Below are 21,982 nucleotides of genomic sequence, written 5' to 3'. Positions count from 1 at the left end.
ATTGTAAATAGCTAAACGTATAAACGTATCAAAATGCCGCGTTTGAATTCAAGCTATCGCACAGTGCGCCATCTGTTGTAAAACAATGGAACTCGGCAAAAAATCGATAGAGCTGTAGATCAGACATGCCTTCAAGTGCTAACTACAGATGTCGTTGCCTAACAAAAAAAATATTTAACAGACTCTACCATTATTCTCTACCGTTTTTTTTAACAGTTTACATTGACTATAGATAAATGATTTCATCAAATCAAAGCTTTCGCATATCAATAAGTAAAATAATTAAAAAATGAATTTTCGCAAAATTAGAGACTCTTCTGAAATTAATAGGTATCTACGCGTTTTTTTTTTTTTGTTAAATCTCTATCTTTTTCAATGTAGGTGAATATAGAGCAAAGCTTCTTTACAAAATAAAATCCGCCATTTGTCATGATGAGTTTTTGTCGAGCTAAAAAATTTAAACTTTAATGCATAAAATGTACGGTTCATGTATCGAAATATAAGTAGAGCCCATATCTAACCTAATCTAGAATAGTATTAAATTGAAAACAGCTAGTGTTCCCCGCGGTTTCACCCGCATTGCTCCGCTCCTGTTGGTCTTAGCGTGATGATATATAGCCTATAGCCTTCCTCGATAAATGGGCTATCTAACACCGAAAGATTTTTTCAAATCGGACCAGTAGTTCCCGAGATTAGCGCGTTTAAACAAACAAACAAACAAACAATCAAACAAACAAACAAACAAACTCTTCAGCTTTATAATATTATTATATAGTAATCTGTATATCTTTGACCCAAATTCATAAGAAATCAAAGTAAATCTCAGAAAAGGCTTGGTTGGAAATTAAAAAAAATCACATATGGATTTTTATAACATAACTGCATCTATAAAATAAAATTAATGTAATTGATATTTTTTGTTGAGACACTAATAAGCTTATAGCGCTTATATTATGCGAATGTTTATATCCTTATCCTATAGCGAAGCTCAGTACATAAATTAGTCAGAGCGTCTATACTGCAGATAATATTAAAATAACTTAAAAGCTTAACATTTATTATATGTCAGGCGCCTCACAATCCATTATTGGTAATTTGCACTACATGTAACACGATATTAAACAAATAATAAATCAAGTTTAAACGTATTCAAAGCTGTTAGCCTTTAATCTGAATCGATTCAGTGATTTAGGAACGATGCCGAGGCCGCTATCAAATAACAGAAGTGCTAATAGAGTGTAAGAATGACACTTACATATTAATAACTAATGTAATCATCAAATGATTACACTTATTTAAAAATATATTAAATTACAAATGTAACATTGAGTATCAAATTATATTTATCATTATTAAAATAGTATCTCAACTAAAAATAACTAGTAAAAGTCACTGTACGTGGCTTCTATTAGACGACACTAATTAGACGCTTCATTTAACTTTTGATGAATATTTTTTTACGAGTTAATTCTGTATAAAGCCATTGTAATTCGTTAAGCATTACACTAAGATGGTAGCATTACACGAAAGCTAATTATAGCTAATAAGCTTTAGATATTTAAGATGAGCACAAGTAGAGGGCGGGCGGGCCGAACCTAATATTGTTAAATTGATCTTGAAAATACCTACCATACACGACCTCTACATGTATATAAAAATAGGTAAAAGAACCGACTAATAATAATATACTACGTATACGTAAAACGAAACCATTCATACATATTTTTCTGTCATACGTCACAAGTAGGTAGTATTTACTATTTAGTAGAAAAATGACTAATTCAAAACTAAAAAATATTACGTAAAATCATGTGTTACGTGAATTTCAATGCTAGATAGCATTGAAATTCATCACAAAATTTGAGCAAAATTTTTATTGTGCATGGCTCTAGTTTTCCATATTTTACAATGAATGACATTAATTGAAAGTAATAATACTTACTTGTTAATGTGGTTACCCTCCGGCTGTGAAATGGTAGCGGGAGGAGGCGGCAGGTCGTCCATTGGCACTTCTTCGTTTGGCGGTGACGGCGGTGACTTGTCGAACTCGGCGATCGGTGCGAGTTCGGGCATAGGCGACACCGAGTTGCTGTCCATCGCAGATAACTTTATTGGAGACACTTTGGCAATTTTTCTATACCTCTCTACCTCCGGTATACCGGAGTTGGTACTAGCAAGGGATTCTACCACGCAGTTGTTTAGTGCTATTTGCGATATGATCGATTGAGGAATGTAGCGAAATACACGGTTTTTTCTGGTTATTGATTTCTGATTATTTCACAGTTGTTTGCTGTATCTATAAAAGTAATTGGTATTAAAAATCATGGTATACTTTTATTAACATGGAGTTAACTAACGCTCAAACTTTCATGGAGGCAGGAAATTGTTGACTTCACATGTTCATAAGAAACTTATCGAACTGAACAAAATGGATTGAGGCCGAGTGTTAATTGGGTTTTTACCTTCGAATTCCCTAATCGCTTTATAACTATACTAGCAATGCCCTGCGGTTTCACCCGCATAGATAGCGATATCGTTACAGTGAAAAGTCTACTATAGGTCGGACTATAGGTTTAATTTTTAATCACATGAAAATCACCTTTACCCCGTCCCGCACTACGGCCTTTTTTTTTGTTTTAGTGGGGAAATCTTTCATAGATACCCACGGCCTCCGGGGGAGGGGCCGTGGGTTATGTCGGATTTCTACCGACCAAAACCCCACTGTGTTCCGTCAAGACGCATATTGGTAGAATTCCTCCGTGACCCCCGCACTACGGCCTGCTCGAGCAGTATATTACCTACTATTTTCTGTAGATTGACACTTTTAAAAATTCGTTATATCTTTTGAATGGAATATCCAATTCTTTTCATTTAAAAAGTATTTTACTGGTATTGAAACAGTCTATAATAAAACATCATTTAATGGGATAAGGATTAATATATGTGTATGGATAACATGGTTTGATTACTGTCGGCACTTCTATTTACTTTGAAAACGTAAAAAAGTTGTTGTAGTAACATAACTACTGAAGATGGACATATGGTATCGCGGACTTTCTTGTAGATATTGATCCATTCTATAATACCGTAGAACATTTTTTTGTTCTATCTTCAATAGATTCCGCAGCGCACGCGATGACAGAAGTTTTATTGAGTATTTTTTTACACCTTGGGTTACATTATTGCATTTTTGGTAAGGATCTCTAATTTTTTTGAAAATGCAATATAGCCTATGTTGCTCAGTAAAGATGCAGCTTTCTAATGGTGAAAGAATTTTTGAAATCGGTCCAGTAGTTTTTGCGTGAAAACCATACATACATACATACATACTTACAAACTTTTCCTCTTTATAATATTAGTATAGATGAGGGAAGTGAGTATACACAGACCAACAGTCCATACTTACACCGTACCTACGTCTCTATAAAAGTACGGAAGGACAATGTCCTGCACCCTACCTATTATTATTTATCATTTCACGACATGACACGGAAGGGGCAAAGCGTAATTTACTAACAGGACTCCGTAATGTAAAATTTCTATGAAATTTCTACGATTATTACATATTTTGATTATGTAAAGACATAAATATATAGATAGGTTATAAAAGGAGATGCTCATGAGAATAGCATCCTTTCTGATCCAAATAATAATACTTAAGTATATGTATTCGTAAACACTGATAATGTTCACATGTAGAGTTACTTGTGCAACAGAAAGTATCCCCTATAAATTTTTCCTCCACCGTACATTAGTCCATTACCTAATTCGGGCACGTTTCCCAGAGGAAACCGCAATCCCGAATTCTGTTCTGTTTGAACTCGTATCTAACAAATTACCCATGACCAGCGTATGTAGGGACTCGGACGGAGGTAACGAACATTGATCTCTCTCGGGAATTTATATAAATAGCTGCTTTTTCGCCCAGATAAAAAGAAAAAAGTGTAGCAGAGAACGATGTACATACTTAACATTTAGGTAGATGTTCAGTGGCAGTCAAATAGAAAATGTTGGAAGAATAAAAGCGAAATTGTTTAGTAATAAGCGCATTCAAACCACTCAGATACGCCAAATGAAAACAAAGAGAGACAAGAAAAGCGAGTTTCGGTCGCAAACTATGACACAATTTACAAATTGCCGCTCACGTGATGCTTCTATATATATAATATTTTAATTTATGACTCAATTTCACTAGTTTACTATATTATTCCCAGCGGGAAGAACATCCATATTAATATGTATAATAAAATCCGAAAGTAACTCTTTCTGTTAGTTACACTTTCACGGCTAAATACGGATGAATGTATTGATGTGGTCAATTGTTCAAATGACTTTATAATATTAATAATACGGAAGACATATATCACTAGTATTGCATCAGAAAAATCTAACTTCTTATAAGTAACTGCTGGTGTAAAACCACAAACGTCCCAAATTAAGCAGCTCATGAAAGATTAACGAATATGGGGCACTCAAATTACTCCGAGATATTAAAAAGCCGCCGGCCTATAGTATGAGCACGTAACTGAGAATAATGCTGACTGCACGTGTGAAGGGAGCAAAGAGGCCGGGAAGTAAAATCGGGACGCGAATCGACGGACTCGTCTAAAGTCGCACTAACGACTACATTTTACATTAATATTACACAATACATTGCGTACATTGTCTTCTTGGAAGTGTAATAATTGCTGATCTGTTACATTTTACGTTCATGTGTTTTATTGAGCGAATGATCAACTATGTTACGCACTTGTATTACTTCAGAAATTTAAAACATTACTTAACACTCAATTGACATAGGTAATGTGATTAAATCATTAATCAGCATTGCTACCCTAAAAATCCTACCCTTATGAACGTTGTACTAAAATAAAAAAGCTAAACAATCGATAATGCCTATAATTAACGACCTTTCCATATGCCCATAGGCTGCGAATAAACACACGTGATAGAAATATTACTTTATAGAGCAAGGTCTAATGAAGAGTAAATAATAAAATGAATGAACCAAAATGTCAACGGGTCGGTGAACTTTTGTGCCTTGGGTCATAATACACATCTGGTTATGAAATCAAAATCTTTCCGTAAGCAGTAAGCTATGTGTAAAAGTGATGCGTTCTATTTCGTTCTACATTGTTGATAGTTTTTGCAAATATGATTGCGTAATGTTTAAAATGGATCAAATGAATACAGAATTAATATATGTGTACCAAAATTGTAGTGTATGGAATACTTGTAACATATAACTAAGGAACAGAATATAAATAATATTGAAAACCTAAATGATTATAATTCCATAAATATAAAAGGTCCCATAATGGTTTTAACCCTTTAACCCCGCAATATTTGCTAAAATGTAAATTACACTCAACGTCAAGCAAAAACACTCATACAAATTAATTATAATTTCGTTCTGCAAGTAAATAAACTCATAGATCGAGTTATGTTCAAAGCTATTACTATTATAGTCATCCTGCTCCAAAGCAGTTCCCGGGGCAACACGTCAAGTGATTATGTGGCTTGTGTTTGAGATATAAGAGCAATTATCCGCTAACAGCAATGCGAGGAAGAGGACAATTTGATATGGCCTCAAATCATTCCAGTGCAGTGGGGAAGGTTCTCCTACACGAGTAGATCCGGGCCACCTAGCAATTTTGCTGTATATCTATTCTGATTTGATGACTACACACAAATTGTGATATTAAATCTTGAATTTGAAGGGATTGTATTTAAATTGAAATAGAAAATCGACCGTATTAAATTAATTAACTATATAAAAAGGAAACACGTTATTAAATCGCAGTTACTCATCAGAGGTAAACAGGGATTTTTTTACATTTCCGACATTTCAAAGATATTATTTATAGCGAGAGCGATCGTGATAATAAAGAATATACTAAATAATAAAAATGCCCCTTGTATGCCACTTAGCGTCAATCATCCAATTTTTGGAAAATTATATTCCTGTAGGTGCGCACGGAAGTGTCATTGGTGTGGCCCATTGGGGGAAAATGAAAAGAAAATAATTACCGGAGCGTCATGGGCATTACATTATGTCAAAGAGACATGAGAAAATATACGTAACGCTTTATATTACTAATTAATTTTATACCTATTTCATTAACAGTTCGTTAGGGATATTAATGGTTAACTCGGTGGGTTTGCGAGTGCGTGTTTCAGGTGTAATTAGGTTAAAATTGTCGGTATAATTTTTATCTCTATTAATTAAAGCGATGTATGATAAGTGCTAATAATTTATATAAAGTAAAAAATTGTATTTCTATATACTTATTCACATGAAGCTACATTCTTATGTATAATTTTTAAAGAAAGAATAGTTATCATGATGGACCGTGGACGAATTATGTGAAATTAGAAAATAAAACATATTAATACATAATAGTCTACATATTCAAATAATGCAATGGTTCAATGACTTTTTTCAATATAGGTAATAAGTAGAGTCGTAGATTGACATCGGTTGACTTACGTGATTTTAACGTTCAATTAACCTTAACTTTTTTAAGAACGTTTCCATAGAACTTTTGAAAATCCATACATAATAACGATAAATTTAAGACCGAATATTAAAGAAAACGAATTTTCGCAAGTAGGTCAGATCTTTTCAACGATAAGATGCAGACTAGAACACGATGATGAGACATCTTAAAGCTCTTCAGATTTATCTTACCTTTTCAAGCCTTATAGGTAGGTATATGTATTAGTACTGAACATTATATATAAGTAATTTATTATATTAAATATAAACAACACATTGTATATTTATAAAATCGGACATAATTTAATGTGATATTATGTATTTAAATTATCGATACAGTTCTATTAGAAAGCAACCAACATTCTGGCATCTTTTAAACCTTGAATATAATTGTTAAATAGATCTATTATCCGTTCCGTAGTTTTCATTTATCAATATTCATAGATTTCGAGTTTACAAACGAAATATGTGCATATAACATATTTGACACAGTTTTTCAATATATTGCAACGCTAAACTACTTGTTTAAAGTGAGACATGGATTCACAGCAGGTAACATACATATTTGTTTTGCAAATATATTTATAAATAGGTTATAAATGCAATCACATTTGTAACTTAGAGCTATTGCTCTAAGACTAAACAAATGACTTCTTTAAATGCGCCCTATTATTTAGATTTTAGAACATGTTTGTCAAATATATGTTACATTTAACCTGAGTTTTATGCATGAAATATCGTTAAGAAACAACAGAGTTTATGCTTAGTGTTTTACGCAGTGAAGACAATATTATTATAATGATCAAGACAATGATTTGACACTTTTGTATTGATTGAAAACACAATATTGTACAACAAAGCCCCTGCCACTGCAAACACAATCAAATTCCAAATAACCATCAGTAATATGTACAAATAAATTTTGAATTAACATCAATATATTTCAATTATTTTCAGGACGATTTCGTTTAAAGAAGATAAACTCGAATAAGCCTAAGGTAAATATTTATGAAAAGTCCGCGAGTGTGTGTGGTCCCATTTATGGCTATGCCCCTGATGTTTATTTACGCTTCACAACGTAAGAGTGTTCTATGAAATGTACTTAATGCTTGTAAATGTGACTATATTTAGAAATAACTCATTACCACGTATACAAGTAAGAATATGAGCGTATCACTAGGCTGGGTTATTGGAAATTATATATATTATTTTTCATTGAAACATGAAATGTTTCAATAAAGTATTGATTTGAGAACGACAGACTCTACTCATATAGAAGCATGAACACAGTTTTCAGAATGAATGCGTAAAAAAAGTCGGGGATCTGATTCTGTTTATACTCGATTTTTCAATGTTAAAAGTGCCGACAGATTGGTTTCCCGTCAGAATATAAATTGAAATCATTGGTCATGTAGGTTTACATGTTTTCATATGACTAGGCTAGCCTGATGGAGCATTTATATGGGAAACTCGTTATTGTTCTCCGAGATTACAAATAGCAGTGACTGATTACAAGGAGATGGATTTTAATTCATCATGACGAGTCACAACGAGCAGAAGCGATTTTTCATTAAAAATGTTTTTCGCTTTTAGGTACCTATTCATTAAAAGCCATTAAGTCGTGAGGACATTGAACTCTTTATAAATTAGAGGGAAAATCATTTAAAATGCAATTTCTATGAGCCTCTAACTATTTAAAGCTTCTTCTCATCTATTACGCAAAACTAAAGTATTTTGTATAAAAGCAGGTTTTGTTGTAAATTAATTTATAAAACTACTTTCAACGTGACTCTGTTGGAAGCGGGTAGTTAATTTATTGCAACCCAGTTTCACACAAAGCGAGAAAACCTACAAAAGGACTATATTAAAAGGTGAATAGCTTATAATGAAGCTTCCACTTAGACCGGCCTTGTAACTGAGTCACGTTTTTGGTACTACGCCTCTACGGTGCTACGTGTTTCAAGTACGACGTAGCATTTTTTATATTCAAATTTGCAAGTTATATTGTTTATCCTAATTTATAACAACTCGTTTCAACAAAGCCACGCCAGGATTGCAGCCCGAAACAAAGCAAACACTGCAACATTTCACGTTCACCTTTTTTTATTTGTTGAATGCTATACCAGTCAAAAGGCTGCTTTATTTGAAACATGGAAATATATTAAACTAACGCTACATTTTTTTCAGTAAACTTTAGTTTATTAATTATTTTATCTAAGTGGGTCATTTCATCATCATTAGTGTATTTAATGAATTCAATGTACATCTCTGGTAGGTACATTCGCTCTAATTCATTTACCACTCTCAAGTAATATCTGCTTTGTTTGGTCTAATCAAATACATCTTTCACAATGTCATCTGAGCGAGTTGACTGTGTAACTCGGTAAATTTACTAGATAACGTCTATTATCTAATTTGCGAACCAGCTTGTTTATTCTATTCGAGTCGGGGTATCGTAAATATCTTCTGTATATTACGAAAGTCATGAACTATAAAACTGGAGCCGATCCAAAATACAAAGATATTAAATGCAAGTTGGGTGCGATTGCATTTCAACGAGGTCCTAACGAGTTCCAGATGCGTACTTATCGGGATACAGAACGATAAATTCATATTTAATAATATTTACTTACAAAATGCACGGGCTATTCGCTCGGTTTTAATTTTAAATTTCGTTTCAACTGTACAGGTGAAATTCAATATGAACAAAAGTTAGCAGAAATTCTATAGAGTAGGTACCTACTTTATACGAACTCATTTTAAACTTGTACTGAGTGAATTCGATAGAAATACTGCACAATAGAGTTAGAGGAAATGAATATTACGAATAATATATCGAGGTTATGAATTTCAATACCTAGTTAATGTGGTGTGTAATTAAAACATGTAATTCATTGATACTTATATCTTTAGAAAAGTAATTATTAGATTGCTTCTAAAAGTCACAATCGTAGAGAAAAGGTGACTTTATATACCTAATTATAGATATGGTTAAGTTTAACTCATTTATGTTAGCACAGAGCGGTAAATACCGACATAGCAATCTGCTTTTGACTACAAAATGACTAAGTAAAAGTAAACTTGAAGCAATAAACATTCACCTGTTTATGATTGCAGTTGTGCAGGATGCGCGTGCGCCGAGAAAGTGATACGCTTTGAGAATGTATTATGTTTCAGTATCTTATGAGATTTTATCTTATACACGGTAGCATATATGTGACTTGCTAACACGAACCTGTTATTAATATAAGTTGAACTTGGCAATGAAATATTTTTAGATATTGGTAGCTTTGATTTGTTATAAATAAATCTATGTTACATTTTATGGATTTGGTACATAACTTTTAAAGTATTGTAGGCAAATATAAGAAATTTTGTTACACCATATCGCAGCGTCGTCTACGTATACGTTAATAATTTTTACTAAGAATTACGTTACGTTAGTTCTTATTTTTAGGTCAATACATTTATATTGGTGTATTTAATTCTTATAAGCGATTATTATAAAATTGAAACTATTGAAACTTAGAGATTATTGACTACTCAGACTCATCCTAATCAAAGTTTTCTATTCATAAAAACTTGTTGGATTATAATGTTTGCTTTGTCGCTTAAGAAATGTCGTAGCACATTTCCGCCATAACAGGAAGCGTAGCGCTACGGTGTGATAAGCGGTCAATTTATTGCAAACAAACTATGTTTCATTCGTATTTTTTACGCACTATGAGTTTAACAGCGTATGTAGCAGGTATATAAATCATAATTTTATACGTTATATATTTATGATGATTGGCTTTACGTAAACGATGAGCAAAGCGATATGTATAACAATGAAATCATTTAAAATGACATAATTTTGCGCAATTTATTAAATTACTTATATGAATAACGGTTTGTTAAATAGGTGTAAAACCATATCTAACAAAAAATATTAAAGAGTAACTGCTTCAAAAACTGTGTCATTTATACGTTTTTCAACTCATCCCTAACAAGGTGCAAAGAAATAGAGCGCGGGATATCGACTCATAGTTATACGTGCAGTTCAGGAGTTATATATGGGAGAGATGCTGCGCGCCACAGCCTCCGCTACGGGCGTAGTACGATCCGAACAAAGCGTCCCACCCTTCCCGCTTCCTGCCTCCATGAAATCCGTTCCGACGACGCTCAAACGGGTGACAACTAGCGATGCAATTAATGAGAACAAAACGAGCACTGTGACTGATTTAATTGTGTTATATTTACTTTTAAAATAACGGCGGAGTTCGATAGGAGCGTATATCGTACGTGTGAAGCCGATAGCGATTCGCGGGATACTGCCAGCCTCCGAGGGAGCGCGGGGCTGCGCAGCGCTTTCATTAAAGCGAGTTAGCTCACTACACTCCGCCGCCCCTGGACACGGAAAAGCTCGGCCCGGCATTTTCCAACCGACGCCGGGGTGTAGTGCAAATGTTTGAACGAAATTCAATTATTTGAAAGGCCTCGGGAATATCATGAATTCATTGTACTTGAATGTAATATTTATTATGCGAAATATGGACGTATTGTGCTATTGCATTAGGGAATGGAGAATCTCTTTTATGAAATTTGTGTACCTGTTAATATTTTAACCGATTTCATTCCATTCGCGGAAGTCCAGATTGTAATAGATAATATAAGAATCCATACTAATATTATAAATGCGAAAGTAACTCTGTCTGTCTGTCTGTTACTCAATCACGCCTGAACTACTGAACCAATTTGCATGAAATTTGGTATAGATATATTTTGATACCCGAGAAAGGACATAGGATAGGTTTTATCCCGGAAATCCTACGGGAACGGGTTTTTCTCTGAAAACGCGGGCGAAGCCGCGGGCGGAAAGCTAGTTATCTATATATTGATCATAGAAATATACTTATATCCACAATTAATCGAATCAGTACAAGAATCTATGCATTAATTATGACCAAATAGAATTGCAAATAAACCAATTATAAACTAACTCCTTAATTAGGTCATAGTTACACTTATGGAGGTAATTTTCAAGAAAAATATTTATGCATTGAAACCGATAGACACTTTCAGTTTTATTTTTATTCACTGAATAACAGTAACTGAAATTTCATACCTATCCCTTTTTGCTATATTAGGGTGCAACAGTACTAAAGTAAGTAGGTAAGTACTAAATACATTTCAGGTTTACTGTGTTAACTTTGAAATCGTCAAAACACGCGTCGATATTTTTTATTATGCAACAATTATGTTGTTATAAACTATCGAAGCGCAAAACTGAATTTATTTAATTCCGGTTTCAAATATTTTCCAATTCCAATCCAAGCCCAATATTTTCCAATCCCCAATAAGATAAATTTAAAGCAATACGGGTACAAGTTTAAATACAGGATGCATTTGTAAAAACTAAAACAGGACCTAGATGTTTTGAGTTAGCCTCCTTAGCCGCAAAGCGCTCTTTGTGGCGAGTGTACTCTTTCATACGTTGGCTCCAGGCCAGTTTTAAACATTTTTGTTAAATTTAAGCCTTCTTACCGAGAATTTGGTGCGAATAAAAAACATGCACGCAAGTTTAATATTTTATATAATTTAAACGAGTATCGCTTTTTTATGTAAGTTGATCATTTCAAGGTGCAAACGATTCATACGAGAATCGATATATACGGTACGGTCTACACTTAGATATATCTCAACATATGTGTCGATATCCTTATTTAAATAGATACCTAAACTAAAAACAATTTGATCATGTCTGTGAAATGTCGCGTTTTCGCTCCCTTGTATTCCGGTCTATATGTAATGCGTACCTACTTACAAATTATACTATACTAGCTTTCCGCCTGCGGCTTCGCCCGCGTTTTCAAAAAAAAACCCGCATAGTTCCCGTTCCCGTGGGATTTCCGGGATAAAACCTAGCCTATGTCACTCAGAAATGATGTAGCTTTCCAACAGTGAAAGAATTTTTCAAATCTGCCAAGTAGTTTCGGAGCCTATTCAATTCATACAAACAAACAAACAAACAAAAAATCAAACCTTTCCTCTTTATAATATTTGTATAGATGTATAGATATACCTACTACAAATTATACTATACTACTTATTGTAATAAAGTGTACCTAGGTTTTGTACAGATCCTAAGAAAACAATATCCACCATTAATTAATTTTTCTCCTAAAAATGTAATAACTTCGCCGGTTAGATTAAGCCCACTATCTACAATATAAAATTGCTCATGAACGTTTCAGCACCTAATTTCAGAGTTTAGTGGCGTTAAACGGTAACTACGAAATTTTATCTATAATGGGCCATTTTAATGTTATAGAATCATTTTATTATAACTAATCGGTATATGTGTTTTTTTTTTATGAGAGAGGAGGCAACAGAGCAGACGTGACGCCTGATGGTAAGCGGTCAGCGTCGCCCATAAGCACCCACAACGCCGGGGACATTGTGTGTGTTGCCGGCCTTTTAGATAGGAATACGAGGTCCCCAGATTGTAACCATTCGGGAACACCGCACAAGGAAGCTGGTTCCATATGACTGTTGTGCGCGGAAAGAATGATGAAGATAGAAGATGTATGTACCTACATCTCTATTAAGAAAATAAATCTTAACAATTTGTTTGTTCGAACGCGCTAATCTCAATTCTCAGGACCAGTACCAGTTCTTGTATGTACCAGAGGCTGGCCGGGGCAGAACGCTAGTACCTACAAGAAGATATATTATATAGTATACTGTATAGTATATATGTATATTATATCAAAAAATCTATCGGGCGCTATGAACGCGATAGAACCTAAGCGCTCGGAAAAAATCTAATCTGTCCGTCTGTAAGTTCCATCTTTGGCTGCGTCTTTCGTTGTTAATTGTAAATGATTGCGTTCGTATTTACTGCAATAGATGTAACAGATAAAATAAAACGATTATATATTAACCCCTTGACCACCGAGCGGCCCGATCGGGCCACGACACAATAGATTTTCTAAAATTATGAATATGAATGCATTATTTTTCACATCTCAGACATAGATAGATTTCAGGTATTTGAAATAACGAACAAAGAAGTACGATAAAAATAATTTTATTGAACATGTAATTTAAAATCATAATTACAACTATTTCTTAGCTTTAGGTTTAAAATTTTTCTTAAGAGATGGCTTCCCTTCTTGTTTTCCTTCTTTATTACTATTCAATTTTCCAATCTGCTTCTTATTCTTTTTATTTTTGTTTTTTAACTTCATAGCAGCAGCTAATTCTACTTTCTCGGTAATTTTAGCTTCACTTTTCGGCAATATCACTTCTTTTGTTGGTGTTGTTTTGTTTTTATTCTTGTTTTTGTTTTTCTTCTTTTTGTTGGGTGAATTTGCATTTGGCACATTGGCTTGTTTATTTACATTTACTTTGCTTTTGTCTCCTTCAGGCTGACTTTTTTGTTCTACTGGGGCTTTGACGTTTTTCTTTTGTTCTACTGGAACTTTGATGTCTTTCTTTTGTTCTACTGGAGCTTTATTATTTTTATTTTGTTCTACTGGTGCTTTCGTATTTTTCTTCTGTTCTTGTGCTGTGTTGATTTTATTTTCTGTTGCTACTGTGGTGCCTTTAGAATTTTCTTTATTTTGTAGTTGATTCTGGATAGCTTCGTTCTGTTTTCCTTTCTTCTTTTTGTTCTTTTGTTTCTTTTTCTTTTTTGATTGATTTTCTGTTGCTGGTGGGTTTTTGACCGTTGGCTGACCACTGAAACAAAATAGAATAAATAAATGTCTGAGGATTCCTTCCATATCCATAGATGTTCTAATTTATAGATTCCAAAACTTACAATAAAATGTGTTGTATTTATTTTTTGTTAAAAATAAAGAATATTGTCTGTGCTGTTTTTGACCAATGTTACTATAAGATGCGAAATAATTACCCGTATCATTTAAAATGCTCCTATAAAATATTTATATCTTTTCTATAAAACAAATTATTCAGAATATTTACCTTTTATCAGCAGGCTTCGCTTTCTTATTCTGCGTGGGCGTGCTGTCTGAATCTGCCGCTCTTTTAACACCAGCCGTTAGTGTTAGTGTCTCTTTTTCGTCTGTTGATACATCACCATTTGTTTGTCCTTCCTCTGTTCCATTCTCTTCTTTAGGTTCTTCTTCATCATCTTCTTTCACTGGCTGTGGCTAAAATACAATAAAAAAGATAATCACAATAAATGCCAAACATTTACAAAATATTTATAGTACTTCAATAACAAAATAGGTAACAAATTTGTTCTTAATTAATTCACTGTAAAATTAAATGTGAATACATGTCAATATGAGAAGACATACTTACAATTACATTTGAGAATTTTTTAAATTTCGCTACAAAGAACCCATCCATATTGTGTGTGTGGGGATAGAATCTTCTAGTTAGTTTCAAGGATGGATGGAACCTGTGATGTCTGTACTTCACAAAGCCCTCAGTACCAAAATCTAAACCAGTTGGTACTAACTTCACATTCCTTCTCTTGAGAGCATAATTAACAACCCACTCGTTTTCTTCAGGCAGTATAGAACAAGTAGAATACACAACATAACCCCCTGTACTTGATTTTGCGTTACAACAATCTATTGCAGCAAGCAATAACTGCCTTTGTAAATTGAAACATCTCTGTATATCTTGCTGGTCTTTAGTTGTTTTAACACTCGGATCCTTAGCGATAACTCCTGTACCAGTACATGGAGCGTCCAATAATACCCTGTCAAATCCTTTAATAACTTCGGGAAACTGTCTTCCGTCGTAATTACAAATGATTGCGTTCACAACGCCCAACCTGTGGAAATTGCCGACAACTGCTTTCGTTCTTTCCTTATTTGCGTCATTGGCAAAGAGGGATCCAGTATTTTTCATTATAGCAGCAATGTGGGATGCCTTTCCACCTGGCGCAGCACACATGTCAAGAATTCGTTCATTTTCTTGAGGCGCTAAAGCCATAACTGGTAGGAAACTAGATGCACCTTGTAAAATGTAGTGTCCAGCAAGGTATTCTGGTGTAGCACCAATAGGTACAGTGGAACTGTACACAACTAATCCAACTTTACTCCACTTTCCCACTGGATCCAAATTAACACCTCTGTTAATGAGAGCTTGAGCGAGGTCTCTTCTTCTAGTCTTAAGACTGTTTGTCCTTATAGTAATTGGTCTAGCTACTTCACTGGCTTCTAGAAATTCAACTAATTCTTGTACTGGAAAGATTTGCATGAGTACTTCCATAAGAAACTCATTATAACTGTAATACAAACAGAGATCTTTGAGTAAAAGTTCAGTGTATTCGCATCTTGATCTGCCTTCTTCTTTCAAACGGTTGAAATCATTCAAAACTGATACAACATCCTTGATTCTCTGGTGGACATCTTGCAAACTTGTTGGGTTTTGCAATTCGTCTTCACTTGGGAATGCAAAAACATCTTGTTTCGCAATATTTAACTGCATCTCATCATCTGCTAATTTCTTATCTATTTTTTGTTTCTTTTTCAGTTTGATATTAGCTTTTTCTATGGGCAACATGTCATCATCGTCTTCATCATCATCATCATCATCATCACTTTGTGCTGAAGAATCTGAATCATAAGTCAGTTTGTTGGAATCTGCAGTTTCATCATCTCCGGCTGTTTCCTCTTGTTCCTCATCTGTATCATGGAACAAGTCGTCAAGTGTGCCAACCTGAAAAAATTTTATAGTTAAAAAATTTTGATGCTGTTTAACTTGAAAAATTAAATTTTACAGTTGTTATTGTACAAAAAAATATTTTTATGTATTATTGCCCTACCTATGATTCATTATTTAAGGACATAAATAAATGTATTTCGTGACATAATATATAATAAAACATGCAAACGATCTTAAGTTTTACAAGAGATTTGTTTCAAATTATCAAATATAATGTTATAATATTTAATTTAAATTAAACAATATTATCATACAAAATTGACTAACGATGCACACATAATAAAATGTCATAGTCTAGTTACCTTATAACTTTCTTTACTAGGTTTTGTCTTCACCGGTTCTTCAGCTTCACTATCTGATTCCTCCTCATCACTTGTACCATCCTTAACCTCATCATCTCCTAAACCTTCATCACTTTCTTCACTGTCTGATGTGATATCTTTTGCTTTAACACTTCCTTTCTTTTTGGGTTTCAACCACTCCTTGTTATCATCAGTAAATCCTAGAAAATAATTATTGTTGATGATTCAAGTATCAGATGTAATATAAGAAAATAAATTTTATAGTATGTTTGCAGGAAAATAAACTTTTATAAATTACTAGCTGTGCTCCGCGGTTTTACCTGCAGTGCTCCGCTCCTGTTGGTCTTAGCGAGATGATATAGCCTAGCCTAGCCTAGCCCATAGCCTTTCTCGATAAATGGGCTAACTTACACCAAAAGATTTTTTCAAATCGGACCAGTAGTTCCCGAGATTAGCGCATTCAAACAAACAAACAAACTCTTCAGCTTTATAATATTAAGTATAGATTGGGTATAAAAAGTGTGCTTGTCAATACTTATTTAGTACTTGAAGTAATCACCACATAGGTTACATATATTTTTTAATCACAAAATCAGGAATGCTGAACATTGGTATCTTACCTGCAGGAGTCTCTACATCAGAACCACTTTCGGCCTCTTCCTCAACATCATTTTTAGGCTGTTTTAAATTTTTTTTTGCTTCCTTCAATGTTTTGCGTTTTTCAAGTAACTCCTTCTTCTTCTTAAGACGGCGAGCAGCTCGCTGCTTTTGTCTATGGCTAAGCTTTTTCTCTTCTTTATCATCATCAACTATAATAGACAAGTTTTTAGTGTAAACTTTTAGACTTCTAGACTTTTTATAGGAGACTTAGTATCCAATAATGTGTGTGCAATAGATTCAAACATAACCCAAAGAAAGACCTTTCTATTTCTAGACATTTCACACAGATAGAACTTATGCTACTTAATTTTATAACAACACTTTGAATAAATAAAACATTGCTTACACATAATAATTATTATTTTCAAAAGTTTGTTAAAGTTTAGTAAAATACTTACGGAGTCCCTTTTTAAAAATTGGATCAGGTTGTTTCCTTGCTTTTCTTCCAGGTCCTTTTTTCACTTTTTTAGTCTCATCAAATTTGGCTTTACGGCCCATTTTGTCTGATAATTATTTTCAGTCAATATCTAACTTTATTGGGAAATTCACTAAAACACGTGTATAAAGCCGCTAACCATGTTCAATTTCCATGGACCATGCCGTCGAGTTATTTGACAGTAATCTGTAATTGTCATTGTCACGTCATTGTCATTTGTCAAAATCAAAGCTGCTTGCTTTCAATGTCGCACAGTCGAATAATAATCGATTCACAATCGAATCGCATTAATTCTATAATGAGCCTGAACTTTACACTATGAAATTAGTAACATAAACGTGACCTAAACCTTCCAAACTTACAAATACAAATAGTATGTGAACATTTTAAATCAAGCTGAAAGTTGATTTGTTTCTAATAATTTTATTAGTTATTAAATTTATTCCTAGCGCATGCCTTGCGATCGGCGAAGTAAATCATCGTCTTCTTGGTAGTGTGTTCTAGGTTTGTCTCAATCGCCCAGACATATATGAGGATGGAAGAGTATTTATAAATTTCAGAACGAAAAATATAAATTGTTAATAATAAATAATATGTAATAGAGGCTATAATTTTAATTTATTCGTTTGATTATTGATCTCTCCCATTATTTCTGAATACATTAAAGTAAAATATTTTTTTTTAAATCACTTGACCGAAAATTGTAACATTTGCGATTCGCAAAATGCAAATCGAATTCGCATTTGACATTGACCGACTTTGACGTTTGTCGTTTTGTTCCAGATTATCGAAATTGCATCGCAAATTTTTAAATTACACATGTTTAGTCATGGCCAATTAATTAATTAGGACTAATGTGCCTATTTTGCAAGTGTAAGATTTCTTTAAAATGCTTCAATTACGAAGATAAAGCGAGCGATGGTTCTAAATAAGTATTTTGTGGTATTGCGATATGCTTCTTCCAGCTGTCGATTTCTAAGGTAAAATGATTTTCTTTGTTGATTTTTTACTGTTTTCTTAAAGATAACACTACGTAACAATAGATGTAATTTTTAATGATATTATGCAATTTTGTTTATGAAGAGGTAAATAAAAAATTCATTCATAGTTTTCAGGGTCATTTCATAAATAGATATTATGCAGGAAACTCTAGTCATTGTCAGTGTCAACCTTCATGGCTAAACAAGAGATCATTTTTTAATTTTCCGAATCAAAATCGCACAAGAGAATATTGTGGGAGACAACTAGTTGGGTATGTATATTTAAACTACTTTATATTTCTTAATAATAATAAAATCATTGATATTGTTATTAGTTACTAAATTATGTTTAATTTTAAATAGTTTTAAGATACATTCAAATTATACCATTGTTTAAAAAATTAAAAACCCGTCTAACATCAGTATTACAATTTACAAGATGTCCCATACAGACTGGACAATCGTAATATATATAAATCTCGTGTCACAATGTTTGCCTCAATGGACTCCTAAACCACTTAACCGATTATAATAAAATTCGCACACCATGTGCAGTTCGATCCAACTTGAGAGATAGGACAGAAAATAGGGAAAGGGAACTATGCGGGGTTTTCTCTGAAAATGCGGGTGAAGCCGCGGGCAGAAAGCTAGTAATTATTATAAAATTATGATTTTTTTAAGCAACACTGGAAACAAAGTTTGGTTGCCTATGTGTAATAATTTGATGTGAAATCACAAATCTTTGGAACAAGTATCAGTTATTTAGTATTTATTTAGTATTTACTTTAAAAGTTTCATAGGAATCTTAAATTTCAACTTATATCCACATAATTCTAATTAATTGTTTTTCATTACAGATTCTCTATGGATCAGATGTTTCAAGTAGTGTCAGATGTAGAAAATTACCATAAGTTTGTTCCATGGTGTAAAAAGTCATTAGTATTAACAAAAACTCCGAGTAAGCTAAAAGCTGACCTCATTGTGGGATTCCCACCAATAAACGAAAGCTACACATCAAATGTCACATTAGTTAAACCACATTTAGTGAAAGCAGAATGCACAGATGGCAGAATTTTCAATCATCTTTTAACCTTATGGCGTTTTAGTCCTGGACTGAAAAGAGAAGAACAGTCATGTGTAGTAGATTTTCAAATTTCATTCGAATTTCGATCAGCTTTCCATTCTCACCTATCAAACTTATTTTTTGACCAAGTAGCTAGACAAATGGAAGGTGCATTCATAAAGGAAGTAGAAAGAAGATATGGACGACCGACAATGCAGCCTAAGAATTTACTCCTTAATAATCACGCTATTAAAAGTTGACATGAATAGTATATAATTTAGCCAAATTGTTGAATACTTTTACTTACATAAATTGTAAGTCTATTTATTTTATTTATTTTTGTGAACCATGTATTAAATAAGCAAAGATTAATTGTAATTGTTACCATTGAAATAAAAATAAATTTTATTTTAAAAATATTTTTATTCACATTTGCCCACATTGTGATATAGTGACAGGAATTTTTGGTTTATTATTTGGTCCAGTTGGTACATTTTCTATTTTTCTCATTACTAAAAGGCCATCAATGACTCTGCCAAAAACAACATGTTTATTGTCTAAAAAGTTACATTTAGCACATGTTATAAAAAACTGGCAACCATTTGTATCCTTTCCACTGTTAGCCATAGATAGCAAGCCTGGTGAATCATGCTTTAGTGCAAAATTTTCATCTGCGAATGTACTTCCTCCATAGATACTCATTACTCCTGTTCCATCACCCTAGAAATTATAACATTTATTGTAACTCGCCAGAATAAATAAACAATAGCTGGAACACAAATGTTTTATTTTAAAATGTAAAGTAGAAATTAACATGGGATGTGAATTCTGATGGATTGATGGTAAATCATCAGTGCCGAAAGTTCATGTAGTAACCAAAATAGTATTTACTGTACAGATACAGAGAGCTCATTATAAAGTAACATACAGATGAAAATAGTCAATTATTAACTAAAATAAAAAGATCAAGTTTTACGGAATTTCACTACCACTCAGTCAAATTCTCCCCATGAGTATTAATTGATATCTTGTATCATTTATTACTTACTGCTCAAAACGTCTTACAAATCTTCCAAACAAATTTTAATAAGGTATTGGTTAATTTATGTCCATACTTACTAACATTAACAAAATCACCGCCTTGTATCATGAAATCTTTTATAACTCTGTGGAATGTCGCACCCTTATAACCGAGAGGAACACCATCTCTTCTGTATTCTCCTGTGCAAAACTCTCTGAAGTTTTCACTAGTTTTTGGCACTACATCAGCGAATAGCTCAAAAATCATACGGCCGATTTCCTACAAAGATGGTTAAGAATTTATAACGATAGTTCATATTTATTTAATACTTTAAATAACACGTTACTCACAGTGGTTCCTACAGTTATATCAAAAAATACGACTGGGTTGTTTGGATTTCGCAGTTGCGATTGTATTTGATTCCAAGTAGGCATTTTGTATCAAAATTTTCTTTCAAAATGGACTAATTGTATAAATATTATTCAAAATTCTGTTAAATAATGGATATTTTATTATTATGAATACAATTTATCCTAACATAACCTACAAACAAATAAGACGTTATTCGCATTTCGCAGCCGGTTTAAATGTCTATAAATGTCATTTGTCAATTTGACAGTGTCAAATATTACCCTGAATCAAAATTGCCATGTTATAAAAAAGTGATTCATTCCGAGTATTCTGGGTGACCGGTGAATAGTGAATAAAACAATAGAAAGCGACGCCGGGAAACAAATGAAATTTAAGAATATTGATCGAGATTCAACGCCGTGCCCCGGCCGAGATACGGTCGGGCATGAATCACTTCATCAAATTGTATACAATAATGTTTGATCTTTGTTTTATCCACTGATCGAGCCCCAGGCGGAGTACGACGCGTCACCGGCACGGTGCCGGTCGCGGTGTAGCGTAAATCATGTTTAAAACTATTTCTAAATCCTCATGCAGACATATCAACAACGTTTTGCATTTAGAGAAATTAACTAGGTACTAGAGAAGTTATTTTCAACATATTTTGTCAATTATTTAATTGTTTAAATACATATTTTACTTTTGCACTCAGAAAATCGTTTCCGGGATCTGGAACAAGATACACGCATAAATATATCACAGAGCAAGTAGGTAATATAGTAACACAAAATATATCATTAAATTCCCCGAGCGGGCAACAATTACTATTTTTAGGAGGGACAGAGAAATAGTTTTTTAAGCTATTGCATAGCTTCTATCGCGGGCCTTGAGCGCGGGGACCGAATCCAGAAATTCCGTAACGAAAATACCTCACGCTCCCCACTCCGACGAGCACGGAGGTGTGGCTTGAAGGCATAGCA

At 33.4% G+C, this 21,982-nt stretch overlaps 4 protein-coding genes across 5 annotated transcripts in view; 1 reads left to right on the top strand and 3 right to left on the bottom strand.

Moving 5' to 3' along the window:
• The window catches only part of LOC149485986 (plasma membrane ascorbate-dependent reductase CYBRD1-like), a 47,106-nt gene extending 36,297 nt beyond the window's left edge, over window positions 1-10,809 (bottom strand). For both annotated transcript variants that reach the window (XM_089698655.1, XM_089698654.1), the window contains exons 1-2: window positions 10,742-10,809; window positions 1,943-2,296 (exon numbers count right to left, since the gene is read on the bottom strand). In XM_089698655.1, coding sequence (XP_089554781.1) covers window positions 1,943-2,097 — 155 coding nt within the window. In that variant the 5' untranslated portion in view covers window positions 2,098-2,296; window positions 10,742-10,809. The remainder of the gene's footprint in view (window positions 1-1,942; window positions 2,297-10,741) is intronic.
• A 2,721-nt stretch (window positions 10,810-13,530) lies between these two features.
• Window positions 13,531-17,762, bottom strand: LOC149485985 (uncharacterized). The gene is made up of 6 exons (XM_089699283.1): window positions 17,550-17,762; window positions 17,112-17,300; window positions 16,492-16,691; window positions 14,813-16,183; window positions 14,471-14,658; window positions 13,531-14,224 (listed from the first exon to the last, which is right to left on the bottom strand). Exons 1-6 carry the CDS (start codon window positions 17,647-17,649, stop codon window positions 13,606-13,608), a joined length of 2,667 nt encoding a protein of 888 aa, XP_089555409.1. The 5' UTR covers window positions 17,650-17,762; the 3' UTR covers window positions 13,531-13,605.
• Window positions 17,763-18,335: 573 nt separating this feature from the next.
• Window positions 18,336-20,047, top strand: LOC149485984 (coenzyme Q-binding protein COQ10 homolog B, mitochondrial). Its single transcript, XM_089698672.1, has 3 exons — window positions 18,336-18,567; window positions 18,696-18,839; window positions 19,425-20,047. The coding sequence occupies exons 1-3, from the start codon at window positions 18,506-18,508 to the stop codon at window positions 19,888-19,890; spliced, it is 672 nt and encodes a 223-aa protein (XP_089554798.1). The 5' UTR covers window positions 18,336-18,505; the 3' UTR covers window positions 19,891-20,047.
• Window positions 20,034-21,199, bottom strand: LOC149485983 (peptidyl-prolyl cis-trans isomerase H). Its single transcript, XM_089698677.1, has 3 exons — window positions 21,002-21,199; window positions 20,754-20,930; window positions 20,034-20,350 (listed from the first exon to the last, which is right to left on the bottom strand). The coding sequence occupies exons 1-3, from the start codon at window positions 21,083-21,085 to the stop codon at window positions 20,057-20,059; spliced, it is 555 nt and encodes a 184-aa protein (XP_089554803.1). The 5' UTR covers window positions 21,086-21,199; the 3' UTR covers window positions 20,034-20,056.
• Window positions 21,200-21,982: the final 783 nt, after the last annotated feature.

This window comes from Colias philodice, chromosome 9, assembly GCF_061535455.1.
Source record: "Colias philodice isolate Cphi_HAF_F1 chromosome 9, ilColPhil1 Martin Lab GWU primary, whole genome shotgun sequence".
Lineage (NCBI taxonomy): Eukaryota > Metazoa > Arthropoda > Insecta > Lepidoptera > Pieridae > Colias > Colias philodice.
The sequence above is the reverse complement of the archived record's forward strand: the minus strand, read 5'-3'. Positions and strand labels throughout refer to the sequence as shown.

Excerpts from the sequence above, each read along its gene's own strand:
- LOC149485985 (XM_089699283.1), bottom strand. The coding sequence starts at position 17,649 with ATGGGCCGTAAAGCCAAATTTGATGAGACTAAAAAAGTGAAAAAAGGA. Across the intron at positions 17,301-17,549 it reads AATTTTTAAAAAGGGACTCC|TTGATGATGATAAAGAAGAG; the intron begins GTAAGTATTTTA and ends TGTCTATTATAG. Across the intron at positions 14,225-14,470 it reads GCGAAGCCTGCTGATAAAAG|TGGTCAGCCAACGGTCAAAA; the intron begins GTAAATATTCTG and ends ATTTTGTTTCAG.
- LOC149485984 (XM_089698672.1), top strand. The coding sequence starts at position 18,506 with ATGGTTCTAAATAAGTATTTTGTGGTATTGCGATATGCTTCTTCCAGC. Across the intron at positions 18,568-18,695 it reads TCCAGCTGTCGATTTCTAAG|TTTTCAGGGTCATTTCATAA; the intron begins GTAAAATGATTT and ends ATTCATTCATAG. Across the intron at positions 18,840-19,424 it reads TGTGGGAGACAACTAGTTGG|ATTCTCTATGGATCAGATGT; the intron begins GTATGTATATTT and ends TTTTCATTACAG.
- LOC149485983 (XM_089698677.1), bottom strand. The coding sequence starts at position 21,085 with ATGCCTACTTGGAATCAAATACAATCGCAACTGCGAAATCCAAACAAC. Across the intron at positions 20,931-21,001 it reads ATATAACTGTAGGAACCACT|GAAATCGGCCGTATGATTTT; the intron begins GTGAGTAACGTG and ends CCATCTTTGTAG. Across the intron at positions 20,351-20,753 it reads AAGGCGGTGATTTTGTTAAT|GGTGATGGAACAGGAGTAAT; the intron begins GTTAGTAAGTAT and ends TATAATTTCTAG.